Genomic DNA, 14,526 nt, shown 5'->3' with positions numbered 1-14,526 from the left:
TTGACAACTCCTACCTAAAACAGGTATCAAGATGGAAAAAAAGTCCTGCATAAGCTTAGCCCAGATCATATTTGAACTACTTTTATGGCTTTAAAAACAAAATAATCTCTAAAAAGCTGTACAGTCATGCTTTTCTCAATTAGTCTATGGAAACAGACCTAAAACTATTTCATTTCTACTGTATATTTTGTGACTTTTTGAACATACTGCTGACAGACTGCAAGATGACAGAGTATGCCCACTTCAGATCTATCAGCAAACACCAACAGTTGTAGATTTTTATAGCCAGAGAAGGCAGATAAGTCAAGATACCTCACAGTTACATACAGAATTGGTTCTTAGGGCTAATTTTTGGAATTTCAGTTCAAACTGGACAATCTGTTTCTAGAAAGGCCTATTTGTGCCTCCTAGGAGATTCAGAGCCTATACCCAAAAACGTGAATTCCACTGAAATTCCACTGAATTAGTGAATTCCACTGAATTGAAGACAAGTATAAGTTTCCAGAAAAATTAATTAACCTTGTGTTCTTTTCAGCCAAGATGAAATCACTGCCAGTCTATCTAAAGTGCCACTGGAAGACAACTACCTAAAGAATGTAGTCAAGCAAATTTACCAAGATCTGCTTCAGGACTGACTACCTTTCTACCACTAGACCCATGGACTACAGTGCATAGTACACTTAGTATTATGTCAGAGTCTCCATCGCTATTTAATCTTTATCTTTAGGTCATAGAAGCCTAGTAAAATTCTTTCTGATGATGTTATAGTTAATTTATATGGTACATTTTTAAATTTCTACAGCCAGGAATGATGAAAGGCCTCAAATAGCCTGCTGTCAACTTGTTCATCTTTCTACCAAAGGTTCAAATAGTAGAACACTTTGGGAAAATTTCTCCTAACTAAAGTGGTGCTCTCTGCTTTAGTATAAGTCCTAAGGAGTAACTTTCAAGTATAAGAGGAGGTGTTACCACTGACAAAAACATTAGCCATTTTCCCATATAAAGGGCTATGATTTTTAGGTTGTTCACTTCTGCCTACCAGGTATTTCTGGGGTAGGCATCTCTACTACAAACTGCTCTTCCTTTTTCTCTTCCTGAAATGTTATTAAGAGAAAGCAATAGAACTCAGCTATTGGAATGGTTGCCATCTTTTCTTGAGTGGTTCCTTTATTATATAGTGTCTATTAGTATTTTCATAATTATAATTTTGTAGGGAAAGTTAATTCATTTTTGGCCCAATACATATATGTAAATATATTAATATTGTTTTTGTGTCTGTGATGTAGTAAGGAGATATATATAGAAATACATAGAGATGTATGGAGAGATACCCTTCTGCCCAGGCAGTTTCAGCAAGATTCTCAATCTCCTTTTATTAAATAATGAACTTCAAACAATATCACACCCAAAACACCAGTTTTGTCAAGTTCTGGCAATGGTAATGAACTTAATGTAAGTATTGGTTTCTCAAGCCATACCCTTCTCATACACAAAAATAAGCATATCCATTGATATTGAATGATCAGTATTATCTGTAAGAAGACAAATATGAAAAAAATTTTACCCAATCTTTAGTCAGATCCTAATTAATCATAATAATTTTTGTTTCTTTAATATTTAAGTCTAAACTAAAATATATTTGCATTTTTAAACTAATTTATCATAATATCTTGCTTTATAATTTAAGATCAGGTTAAAGTCTTACTTATGGGTCCCATCTTCTGTCTTGATTGGCTTTTACTTCTGAGCTATTGGTCAGAAGATCAAGCAGTCTTTTAAGCTTCTCAGCACAAAACTCACTTGCATAAAAATCAAGATGTAGATGTTCCCTATTTCTGTGAATTCCTTGAAAAATGTTTAAAGTCACCAATGTGGTCTGTTTCCCATGAAACTTAAATTAGTTTTCTTACTGGAGTTGTTTTATTTCTTTCTGTAAAACTTAAGTTTTGTTTTATGCATTTTAGTAACCTGAAATGACCAGCTCCATGAATGATGTGGCTTATAAGGTAGTCTCTGCTTTCTTGGGTTTAGAGTACATAATTGTAATATTTACCTAGATATTTTGTATTTGTTCAAAGTATTGGCTATTTTTATAAAATTCTTTGAAAGTTTTTCCACTGATTGGAAGCAGATTTTTTTGCACTATTAAAATAAGCTTATAATATGAAATCTTTCTAAAGAAGTATCTATGAAGTGAAGTTTTTTTACGATGTATCCAGTACGTCTTTGAAGATATACCTAAGAAAGCTCCCTTTAGGAACACCCACCTATTTGTAAACTGAGATAAAATTAAAGTATGTCAGGGCCTTAATGAAAGAACCATATACAAACTATAGTTATCCCTGTCTCTGAAAAACAGTACAAGAAAACTATTTTGAAATTTCTTAGGAAACTGTCATTTCTTATCAGCTAATAGAGTGGTTCTCAAAGTATAGTCCCTAGACTAGCAGCATCAGCTTCGCCTCAGAACTGCTGAATTAGAAGTGCTGGGGGTGGGGACCAGCAATCTGGGTTGTTGGATATTTTTTGCTTTCCTTTCTTTAAAACAACTTTATTGAAATATAATTCGCATATAATATGACTCACCATTAAGATGCACAATTGAATGGTTTTTAGTATATTCTCAGGTATGTGCAACCATCACCACAATTTTAGAACATTTTTAACCCCTCAAACAAAACAAAACAAAACACTTTTCAACAAATGGTGCTGGGAAAATTGGATATCCACATATAAAAGAATGAAGTTGCAGGCGGGGGTATAGCTTAGTTGTAGAGTGCATGCTTAGCATGCTTAGGTCCTGGGTTCAATCCCCAGTATTTCCATTAAAAAGAAATAAGTAAACCTAATTACACCCCCCCCCCCAAAAAAAAGAATGAAGTTGGACTCTTCTTACCTTACACCATATGCAAAAATTATCTCAAAATGGATCAAAGATCTAAATGTAAGAGCTAAAACTATAAAACTTAGAAGAAAACTGGTAAAACTTCACGGCATTGGATTTGGCAATGATTTCTTTGATACCAAAAACTCAGGCAACAAAATTGAAAATTGGTAAATTGAACTATGAAAATCTAAAATTTCTGTGCATCAAAGGACAATCAACAGAGTGCAAAGGTAATGTACAGAATGGAAGAAAATATTTACAAGTAATGTATCTGATAAGGGTTTAATATCCGGAATACACAAAGAACTTCAATTTAATAACAAAAAAATGCCAGACCACTCAGTTTGCTCATTATTTGCATTAGGGAAATGCAAATCAAAACCGAAATGAGATACCACTCACACCCATTACAATTACTGTAATCAAAAAGACAAGATACTAAGTGTTGGCAAGGATGCAGAGAAATTGAAACCCTTGTGCACCATCGCTGGGAAAGTAAAATGATGCAGCTGCTATGGAAAAGCAACATGGTAGTTACTTAAAACTTAAAAGTAAAATTACCGTGATCTAGCAATTCCATTTCTGGGTAGATACCCAAAAGAAAAGAGAGCAGGGATTCTAATAGTTATTTGTAAACTTACGTTCATGGTATATTCACAATAGCCAAAAGGTATGAGCAATCCCAGTCTCCATCCATGGATGAATGGATAAACAAAATGTGTTATATACATACAGTGGAAGATACAATTATTGTGACATTGCACAACAATGTCAGTGTACTTAACACTACTGAACCATACACTTAAAAAATGGTTAAGATGTCAAATTTTGTCTTTTACTACAATAAAAAATAAATCTATAGGCATTGCTGTGGAACCAGGTGGGATCTAAGAACCAGGATTCATGATTATTATATTCTGCCAGAAATGTAGCATGTTTTATCCAAGGAGGGCAAAAAGAACCACATTCTACTCTGCATGCCGGAATTGTGATTACCAGCTAGAACCTGACAATAGCTACATCTATGTCAGCAAAATCACGCACAAAGCAGACAGGGTTGAACTGACCCAAAGCATGGCTAAAATGTCCTGGGATCCCATCTTGCCAGGAATTGAGCACAAGCGCTGCCAAAGGTGCAGCCGTGAGGAGGCCATGAGCTTGCACTACATGTGCAGGGCTCCATGGTTTGACCACTGCTGGACTGAGTGAACATCCCCCAACCTCACATGTATAAATGCTGGGTCCCTGCATGCAAAACAAAACTAAATCCATAGCCTTGGGTATTGCCCCATATCTTCACATCACCCCCACCCACCTCACCCCTAAAGCAACTAGTGATCTACTTTTTATCACTATGAATTTGCCTATTCTGGACATTTCATATAAATGGAAGCATATGTGATTTTTTATGACTGGTTTCTTTCATTTAGCATAATGTTCCAAGGTTCATTCAAGTTACAATATATATCAGCTCTTCATTCCTTTCTATGGCCAATTAATAGTTCAGTGTATGAGTATACATTTTGTTTATATGTGATTAGGGCTATGGAATTTTAGACATCACACAAGCAACAAAAATCTATATATAAATTAGACTTTATCAGAATAAAAACTTGTGCATCAAAGAATATCAAAGTGAAAAGACAATCTAAAGAATAAGAAAATAATTGCGAGTTATATTTGAGAAGAGTCGAGTATCCAGATAAAGAATCCTTAAAACTTCACAATAAATAGACAAGCAGCTTGGTTTTTTAAATGCACAAAGGATTTGAATAGACATTTCTCCAAAGAAGATAAACAAATGGCTAAAAAGTGCATGCAAAAGATACTTCACATCATTAGTCATTAGGGAAATGCAAATTCAAGCCACAGTGAGATACCACCTTAAACCTACTAGGATGGGTAATATAATTTTTTAATGGATAATAAATATTGGGTAGGAAGTGGAGAATTCGGAACCTTGTTATTGCTGGTGCGAATGTAAAAGGATGCAGCCACTGTGGAAAACTGTAACAGTTTCTCAAAAGATTAAACATAGAACTACCAAATGACTGAGCAATTCCAATCCTAGGTATATCTATCTGAAAGAACTGAAAGCAGGCACGTGAGAAGATATTTGTACATTAATGTTTATAGCAGCATGTCACATTAGCCAAAAGATGGAAAACAGTCCAATATCAACAGATGAATGGTGGGGAAGATACAGCTCAAGTGGTTGAGTACATGCTTAGCATGCAGAGGTCCTGGGCTCAATCCCCAGTACCTCCTCCAAAAATAAATAAACCTAACCTGCCCCCTCCCCAAAAGAAGAAAGAAGAAGAATGAATACATTTTTTAAAAATAGATGAATGGATAAGCAAAATGTGGTATATACATGCCAAATATGGAAGCATATAATATGTGATCTTTTATTATAGTAATGATGGAATATTACTCAGCCATACAAGGAATAAAATTTAGATATATGCTACAATATGAATGGACCTTGAAAATAATTTGCTTAGCGAAATAAGCTAGACAAAAAAGGACAAATATTGTATGATTCCATTTATATGAGGTAACTACAGGCCTTATTCATTTCCACTAGTTTTTACATGCAATTCACTTGTGTGTGTGTATAATTTTATGCAATTTTGTCCCACGTATAGGTTTGTATAACCACCACCATGATCACCATGATCAAGATACAAAACTACTCTAGCAACACAGTTATGACTCCCTTATGCTTCCACTTTATATTCACACCCACACCTACATCCTTATCCCCTGGCAACCACTAATGTGTATTCCATCTGTATAATTTTATCAATTTTAGAATGTTACATAAATGGAATTATGAGGTATGTAACCTTTTATTTATTTATTTTTGTTTGGTTGGTTTTTTAGTTTGTTTTTTATTTGGGGGAAGGTGATTAGGTTTGTTTGTTTGTTTGTTTTAATTGAGGTACTGGGATTGAACCCAGGACCTTGTGCATGCTAAGCACGTGCTCTACCACTGAGCTATACCCTCCCCTCTTGGTACGTAACCTTTTGATACTAGCTTTTTTTCACTCAGCATAATGCCTTTGAGGTTCATTCAAGTTGTTACGTGTATAAATAGTTTATTCCTTTTTACTGCAGAGGATTATTCCCACTCTATGGATTTACCATAGTTTGTTTAATCATCCCCCTACTGAAAACTACTGGGCTGTTTCCAGTTTTTAGCTATTCTGAATGAAGCTCCTATTAATAATATTCATGATCAGGTTTTGTATGACTGTACATTTTTATTTATTTGATTTAAATGCCCAAGAGGAAGCTTGCTGGGTCATAAGACAAGTCTATGTTTAGTTTTATAAGAAACTACTATACTACTTTTCAGAGTGGGTGTACCGTTTTACATTCCCACCAACAATGCACGAGAGATTCAGTTTCTCTACAGACTCATCAGCATTAACTATTACCACAGTTTTTACATTCGCCATTCTAACATGTATAATGATACAATTGTAGTTTAAATTTGTATTTCCCTAATGGCTAATATCTTTTTGTGTTTATTTGACATCTGTATGTCTTATTTGATGAAATGTCTGTTCATGTCTTCTGCCCATTTTCTAATTGAATTGTCTGTCTTTTTTACTGCTGAGTTTTGAAAGTTCTTTATGTATTATAGATATAAGTCCTTTGTCAGTTATGTAGGTTACAAATGTGTTTTCCCAGTCTGTAGCTTATCTTTTCAACCTCGTAGCAGTCTTTTGCAGAACAAACTTAAAATTTTGGTAGAATTCAACTTTACAATTTATCTTTTATGGATTGTGGTTTTGGTGGCATGTCTAAGAAATCTTCACATAGTCTTAATTCCTGAAAATTTTCTCCTACACGTTCTGTTCAAAGTTTTGTAGTTTTATGCTTTACATTTAAATCTTTTATCCATTTTGAAATAATTTTTGTAAAAGGTTTAGGTTGAGGTTCATTTTTTGCCTATGCCTGTAATTGCTTCAACCTATTTTTGAAAAGCCTATCCTTCTATTAAATTGCTTTTTTTGAAATAACTTTTTTGGTGTGCAATATTTTTTATGGTGGTAAAATACATAACATAATATTGATCATTTTAATCATTCATAAATGTACAATTCAGTGATAGACATTCTAGTTGTTTCTGATACAAATGCTTCTCTAGGCCCTAGAGTATAGGGCATGTTCTAAAGAGAGAAATTGCTATGTCAAGAGATATGTAAATCTTAAACTTTACTAGATAAAGCCAAATTGTTTTCATAAGTGTATCAGTCTTTCCCAAAGTCAGTCATAATGATATTTTTTATTCTATCTCTAAAACTTTATAATTTTTCCATTCACATTCAGATCTTTAATAAACTTGAAGTTGGTTTTTGTGTATGATGTGAGGTAGAAGTTTATTCATTTTTTTCTTCTAAGTAGATTCCCAATTTCCTGAGCATCACTTACTGCAAACACCATCCTTTCCCTACTGATGAATGACTTGTGATACTTTTATCATAAATGAAGAAGCCATATATGCATGAGTCTGTTTCGGGTTCACTATTTTGTTCCATTGATCTATTTGTCTATAGCTGAGCCAATAAAATACTGTCTTAATTACTATAGCTTTGAGATAAAATTTGATACGTGGAGAAGAAAGTTCTGTCATTTTATTTTTCTTCAGTGTCACCTTGGCTAGCCCTTTGCATTTCCACATAAAATTTAGAATAGGATTGTAATGATGCAAAGGGGAAAGGGAGACTTGTTGAGATTTTTATTGTGATAACATTGAATCAATAGACCAATCTGAGAGAAATTGGCATATTTACAATTTTGAGTCTCCAATCCGTAAATATCTCTTGATTTAGGTAGTCTTTCAATCAAAGCCTTTCAATAAAGGTTTATAAGTTTCCCAACAGAGATTGTGTATGTATTTTTTTAAGTGTATTCTTTCTACTTGTTACTTTTTGATGTTATTGTAAAAGACATCTTTTCCAAATGTCATTATTTTTGCTAGTATATAAAATACAATTTTTGTATGTTGATTTTTGTATGTTGACTATGTGCACAGTCACCTTGCTAAAACTCTTACTAATTCAATTTTTTCATACACATAATCATATCTGTGAAATTGAGTTTTATTTCTGCCTTTAGAATAGTTATTCCATTTCTTTCTTTTTCTTTCCTTAATGCACAAGATTAAACCTCCAATACAGTGTTGATTAGAGACGGTAACAGCAAGCTTCTCTGTCTTGTTCTCATCTCAAAGTAAAGCTTTAAAGTTTCATGATTAAGTGTGATGTTTACTGAAGGTTTTTATGTTGTCACCATTGCTGTTGATATACCTTTAATCCATTTAAGAAAAATTCCCTTTTACTCTTAGTTTCTAAAAATTTAACATGAATGGATACTAAAGTTTTATCGCATACTTTCTGTTTATCGTGATGATCATGTGATTTTACCTAAACCTTTTGTCTGTTAGTGTGGTGAATTCTAGGAATTCATCCATTTCATCTAGGTTTTTAAATTTATTGGCATAAAATAGTTCATAATACTATTATATGCTCTTTTCTTTTCTACAATGTGGAGATATGTTCCTATTATTGATCCTGACTTTGGCTATTTGAACTTATTCTTTTTTTTTTTTTTTTCTTGATAAGTCTAGCCAGGGGATTACTAGGATTTTAAAATGAAAAATCAAATTTTGGCTTTGCAGTTTTCTAGTTTACTAATTCTTGATTATATCTTTATTATGCCTGTCCTTCTACTATATTTAGGTTTATTTTGCTGTTCTTTTTCCAATTTTTTGTGATGGTAGACATCTAGCTCAATTATCAGTCTTCTTTTCTAATACATACTTAAGCCTATATATTTATTTCTAAGCAATATTTTTGTTATCATTTAACTCTTCTCCTATGTGATGTTTTAAGTACGTATTATATTTTTATATAATATTTTATATAATATAAATTTGTCTTTTGTGGTCAATAAGAAAAAGAGATTATTATTGGTTTTTGGAACAGGACTTCATCACAGAGCTCAGTTCCAAGGTTATAGATCAGATTTGAAAAAAAGATGAAATTTTGAAGTTGGATGTTTCCATAAATGAAGAATACCTGAGGGGCAAGAGATTGGTAACACTGATGTATTTGCTCTTAAAATATTCATATCTTCAGTTTCAAGTTTTGTGAAAATGAACAATGAATAACGTATCAATCAGACTGAGCCAAGGTGGGACCTGTAGCTGAGAGTAGTTACATTCACAGCTGAAGAAGGTCAAGATGTTTAGACTGAAATTGGGATAAATCCCAAGTGGCACAAATACATATAGTCCAACACTTTTAGAATATTTCATGAGAAATATTTAACTAGGGCAAAAAAGTAATAAGGTAGAAAATTTTAATCACCACAGTATCATTTCCTTGGAAAGAACCTCAAAAATCTAGTCTGATGCTCACATTTGCAGATACACAAGTTAGCTTTATTGGAACAAAATATTTAGACCTGCACTAACCAAATTCACAAGAGATTTTTTCATAGTGGGTATTATCTAGTGTGACATACACCATCCCAGATCTTAATGGTTATTAATAAAATGTTAAGAAGGTTATTTATCCATATACTTTATTGTAAACTGTTGAGGAGGAAAAATTTTTCTCTACCCTTCTAGATTTGTTAGCGAGAGAGTAATAAGGAAGGGATCGGGTTGAACCAGAGTGTGCCATATCTTGCTGAAGTAGCATACCAGCCAGTAAGAGAAATTGTAACGTGCACTGGATGAGGTTAAGTTAAGAAACAGAGCATGAATTTCAGAATCTCCTTTGTGCTCCCTTTACTGACTGGGGAGAGAGGTGAACTATGGCCTCTTAGGTCTTCATGTGGAACAGAGAATAGGTCTCAGTAATTAACGGTTTTAAAAGATTAAAGAATGTAGGAACAACTATTACCAGACAAGAGAAATAACCATAGCAAACCAAAGGGAGGGTTTTGTAAAATAAAGAATGTTGTCCATCATACAGTTCTAAAAGAATCAAGTCATTAGCACTGCAGTCACTGAGTGGAATTCAGGGCAAAGAGCAGGAGGAGGTATTTTGTGCTCTGGGAAAACTGGCAGAACTAGTCCTCAGACAGTTGGATATTTTCAGGAGAAAATTTTATGAACCCAGTTTCTTGCATTTTCATATCTTTAGAAAAGCACTAACACCATTAACTAATATATCGTTCCTTTTGAATAGCAGTAACCGCCTACCAAGATGTGTGCTTGATTAGACATACCCCTTTGTCAAAATCACACATATACTGCCTTCCCCTTTACCTCTTTGGAACAGTCCTCAGAGCTTTCTGAAAGACTGTCTCCAGGGTTATAATTCTCAGCTTGGCTCAAATAAAATTTTCCATTTTTTTCTTACATTGACTATTGCTTAACTTTCCATCGACAATAGTCAAAAGTATCGATATTTTCCTTTATAGCTTTTGGGGTTTGTGTCATACTTAGATTTTTTTCCTCTTATAAGACCCATGGTTTCTCTTAGAACTTTTATGGTTTAATACTTTACATTTATATCTTTGATCCATTTGGAAATTTATCCTTACACAAAGTATGAGATAAGGATCCAGATTAGTTTCCTTAGATGGCTATGTGGTTATCCCAACACCATTTAATAAACACTACTTTTCCCCATTAATTCAAAATTCCTGTTTTTTCATATACTAAATTTCTCTATATATTTGTATCTATAACTGTGCATGGTAGGCAGAATAATAACTCCCCAAAGAGGTCCACATCCTAATTCCTGAAACCTGTGAATGTTACCTTACATGGCGATGAGGATTTTGCAGATGTTTTGCAGGATCTTGACATGGAGAGACTATCCTGGATTAGCTGGGTGGGCCCAGTGTAATCACAAGGGTCCTTATAAAAGGGAGGCAGGATGTCAGAATCAGAGAAGGAGATGTAATGATGAAAGCAGAGTGATTGTTGGTTTTTGAAGATGGAGGAAGGGGCCTCAAGCCAAAGAATGCAGATGCCTCTAAAAACTGGGAAAGGGAAGGAAACAGATTATCTTCTAGGACCCCCAGAAGGAACACTATTCTGTCAACACCTTGAAACCCATTTAGGAATTCTGACCTTCAGAATTGTAAGATAATACATCTTTGTTGTTTTAAGCCACTAAATTGGTGGTAATTTGTTACCAGCAGCAACAGAAAACTGATACTGAGATAACTTTTCTGTTCCACTGACCCACCCTTTTTGTACAAGTTCATTTTAATTATTGTAGTTTTGTAATTTGTTTTAATAGCTGGTGGGTTCAGGCCCTTTTATTTCAGGATTTTCCTTGCTTTTCTTGTGTTTTACTTTACTATATAAAGGTGAAAACTAGCTTGTTCAGTTCCAAAAAAATCTTGTTGGCATTTTTTTCTGAGATCATGTTATATTAAATTTAAAGATGAACTAATGGAGAATTGTGCTTTCTTTAAGATGTTGAGTCCCCCATTACAAGCAGATAGTATTCTTTTCTGTTTTGTGTCCTTCTTTAATGCCTTAAAGTTTCTTTTAATGTGTACTTTTTTCATTAAATTTATTCCAAGACATTTTATATTTTGTTACAATTTTTAAATTATCATCATAGAGCCAAAACAAATTTGTACCAAAATTTCAAACCATACACAAAATACAGATGAAGGCAAAGTCATTCAAAATTTTACTAGTGATTATCCTTCCACATACTAGGTTCTCTTAGCCATAAAGGGCAATGACTGTTGGGTGGGCAACTAACAGTGTTTGCCACAAATCCCATTGGGATTTCTATTGGGAATTCATTGATTCTGGAGAATTTTCAACTTTATAATATTGAGCTCTTCTGGGAAATCAGTTTTAGAGATTTTTCCATGAACATTTCTGAAAGTTTATTCCTAGACATTTATGGATCTTTTTTTTTCCTGTGAATGGGATCTTTTTTTTTTTCTATTACATTATCTAGTTACTTAATGTTAGCACTCAATAAAGCCCTAATCTTTTTATATTTTGTAATTAGTTACACTAATGTACTCTCTTATTGTCCCTTAAACTATCCAGGTATATAATCATATCTGTAAATCTTTTCCAACATTTGTTATCTTTTATTATTTGTTTTTTATATTTTATGATTTCATTCTTTTGTTATTATACTTAGCAGCCCTTTCTGCATAATAGTAAATAACAGTAGCAGTAGACAATTATGTTCTTGATTTTAATGAAGGTGTTTCTAATATTTTGCTAGAAAACAGGTGATGGCAGCTTGCTTGGACTATCTATCCAAATATACATTTTATTGATAGTGTTAAGCAAATACCTAATTTCTTTTTCTCTTTTTTCCCCTTTAATCAGGAATTTATGTTGAATTTTATTGGATATGTAGGGGAGAAAAACTTGCCACGCCAAAAATGTCTCTTTGGTTTGTGGATTATTTTGAACTGAAAACAAGGCCTAAAAGACTCAGGAAGTAACTCTGACCTTTCCCTTATTGCCTAAAGAAAACTTAGAGAGCTTATGCGCAGAATAGAGCTATCATGAATCCACACTATGTGTCCTATTGTCTCTGCATGGGCCAGCAAACATTTATTTACCAAATGTTTGCTTTTCCATCTCCTTATGAATTGTCTTTCTCCCCTTTGAAGTCCTAAACCACTACCCACAACGTCGTCTTCTGTCTTTAGCTATAGATGGTATTTAAGGTGAAGTTTTCTGCTATTTTGGGGAGTTACTCAGGTTTCCTAAGTTCTACCATGTATATGTGTTATTAAATTTTTGTTTGATTTTCTTCTGTTAATTTGTCTCATATTTTTTAACATTTTTTATTGATTTATAATCATTTTACAATGTTGTGTCAAATTCCAGTGTTCAGCACAATTTTTCAGTCATTCATGGACATATACACACTCATTGTCACATTTTTTTCTCTGTGAGTTATCATAACATTTTGTGTATATTTCCCTGTGCTATACAGTGTAATCTTGTTTATCTATTCTACAATTTTGAAATCCCAGTCTATCCCTTCCCACCCTCCACCCCCCTGGTAACCACAAGTCTGTATTCTCTGTCTGTGAGTCTATTTCTGTCCTGTATTTACGCTTTGTTTTTGTTTGTTTGTTTGTTTTTGTTTTTGTTTTTGTTTTTTAGATTCCACATATGAGCGATCTCATATGGTATTTTTCTTTCTCTTTCTGGCTTACTTCACTTAGAATGACATTCTCCAGGAGCATCCATGTTGCTGCTAATGGCATTATGTTGTCAGTTTTTATGGCTGAGTAGTATTCCATTGTATAAATATACCATATCTTCTTTATCCAGTCACCTGTTGATGGACATTTAGGCTGTTTCCATGTTTTGGCTATTGTAAATAGTGCTTCTATGAACATTGGGGTGCAGGTGTCATCCTGAAGTAGATTTCTTTCTGGATACAAGCCCAGGAGTGGGATTCCTGGGTCATATGGGAAGTCTATTCCTAGTCTTTTGAGGAATCTCCACACTGTTTTCCATAGTGGCTGCACCAAACTGCATTCCCACCAGCAGTGTAGGAGGGTTCCCCTTTCTCCACAGCCTCTCCAGCATTTGTCATTTGTGGATTTTTGAATGACGGCCATTCTGACTGGTGTGAGGTGATACCTCATTGTAGTTTTGATTTGCATTTCTCTGATAATTAGTGATATTGAGCATTTTTTCATGTGCTTTTTGATCATTTGTATGTCTTCCTTGGAGAATTGCTTGTTTAGGTCTTCTGCCCATTTTTGGATTGGGTTGTTTATTTTTTTCTTATTGAGTCATATGAGCTGCTTATATATTCTGGAGATCAAGCCTTTGTCGGTTTCACTTGCAAAAATTTTCTCCCATTCCCGTAGGTTTTCTTCTTGTTTTACTTCTGGTTTCCTTTGCTGTGCAGAAGCTTGTAAGTTTCATTAGGTCCCACTTGTTTATTCTTGCTTTTATTTCTTCTAGGAGAAAATTTTTGAAATGTATGTCAGATAATGTTTTGCCTATGTTTCCCTCTAGGAGGTTTATTGTATCTTGTCTTATGTTTAAGTCTTTAATCCATTTTGAGTTGATTTTTGTATATGGTGTAAGGGAGTGTTCTAGCTTCATTGTTTTACATGCTGCTGTTAATTTGTCTCATATTAATTTCATTCTTAGACCAGCCAGAAGAACCTAGAAGGATAGAGGAAAATTTCTTCCTCCTCAACAGGTGTTTTTTCAAAATGATGAAATTAACCATATGGTTTTTCTCCTTCACCTGTTAATATAGTCAATTATAATAACTGATTCCTAATAATGAATCATCCTTGTACTACTCAACTAGATCACTTGGACATGACATGGTGTATTCCCTTCTCTGTCCCAGGCTGACTATGCTGATGAGATCACTTTTTTTCTTGAGACAAATGATCAGATTTCTGCTGATTAAGTTTTATTAGAAGTTGCCGCCTTAAGATTTCAGACAGGTCACTTAAATTGTAACTTAGGATATATTCAAAACTTTTAAATTATACATTTATGAATATTCTTATGGATTGCTAATTTAAATGTTAGAGAGAAATCTATTTTGTCTCATTTCCAATTTGTTAGTGGGTTGTCTTCGAGGAAAGGAACATAAAGCTACTTACATTTGTTTAAGCAGAAAAAAATGGGA

At 33.7% G+C, this 14,526-nt stretch overlaps 1 protein-coding gene across 2 annotated transcripts in view; it reads left to right on the top strand.

The window, feature by feature from the left end:
* KNL1 (kinetochore scaffold 1) overlaps positions 1-2,169 on the top strand; it is a 48,243-nt gene extending 46,074 nt beyond the window's left edge. For both annotated transcript variants that reach the window (XM_031453294.2, XM_064485726.1), the window contains exon 26: positions 536-2,169. In XM_031453294.2, the coding sequence (XP_031309154.1) occupies positions 536-635 (100 nt within the window). In that variant the 3' untranslated portion in view covers positions 636-2,169. The remainder of the gene's footprint in view (positions 1-535) is intronic.
* The last annotated feature ends 12,357 nt before the right edge of the window (positions 2,170-14,526 follow it).

This window comes from Camelus dromedarius, chromosome 5 (assembly GCF_036321535.1).
Source record: "Camelus dromedarius isolate mCamDro1 chromosome 5, mCamDro1.pat, whole genome shotgun sequence".
Classification (NCBI taxonomy): domain Eukaryota; kingdom Metazoa; phylum Chordata; class Mammalia; order Artiodactyla; family Camelidae; genus Camelus; species Camelus dromedarius.
This window is presented reverse-complemented; position numbering and strand designations above follow the sequence as displayed.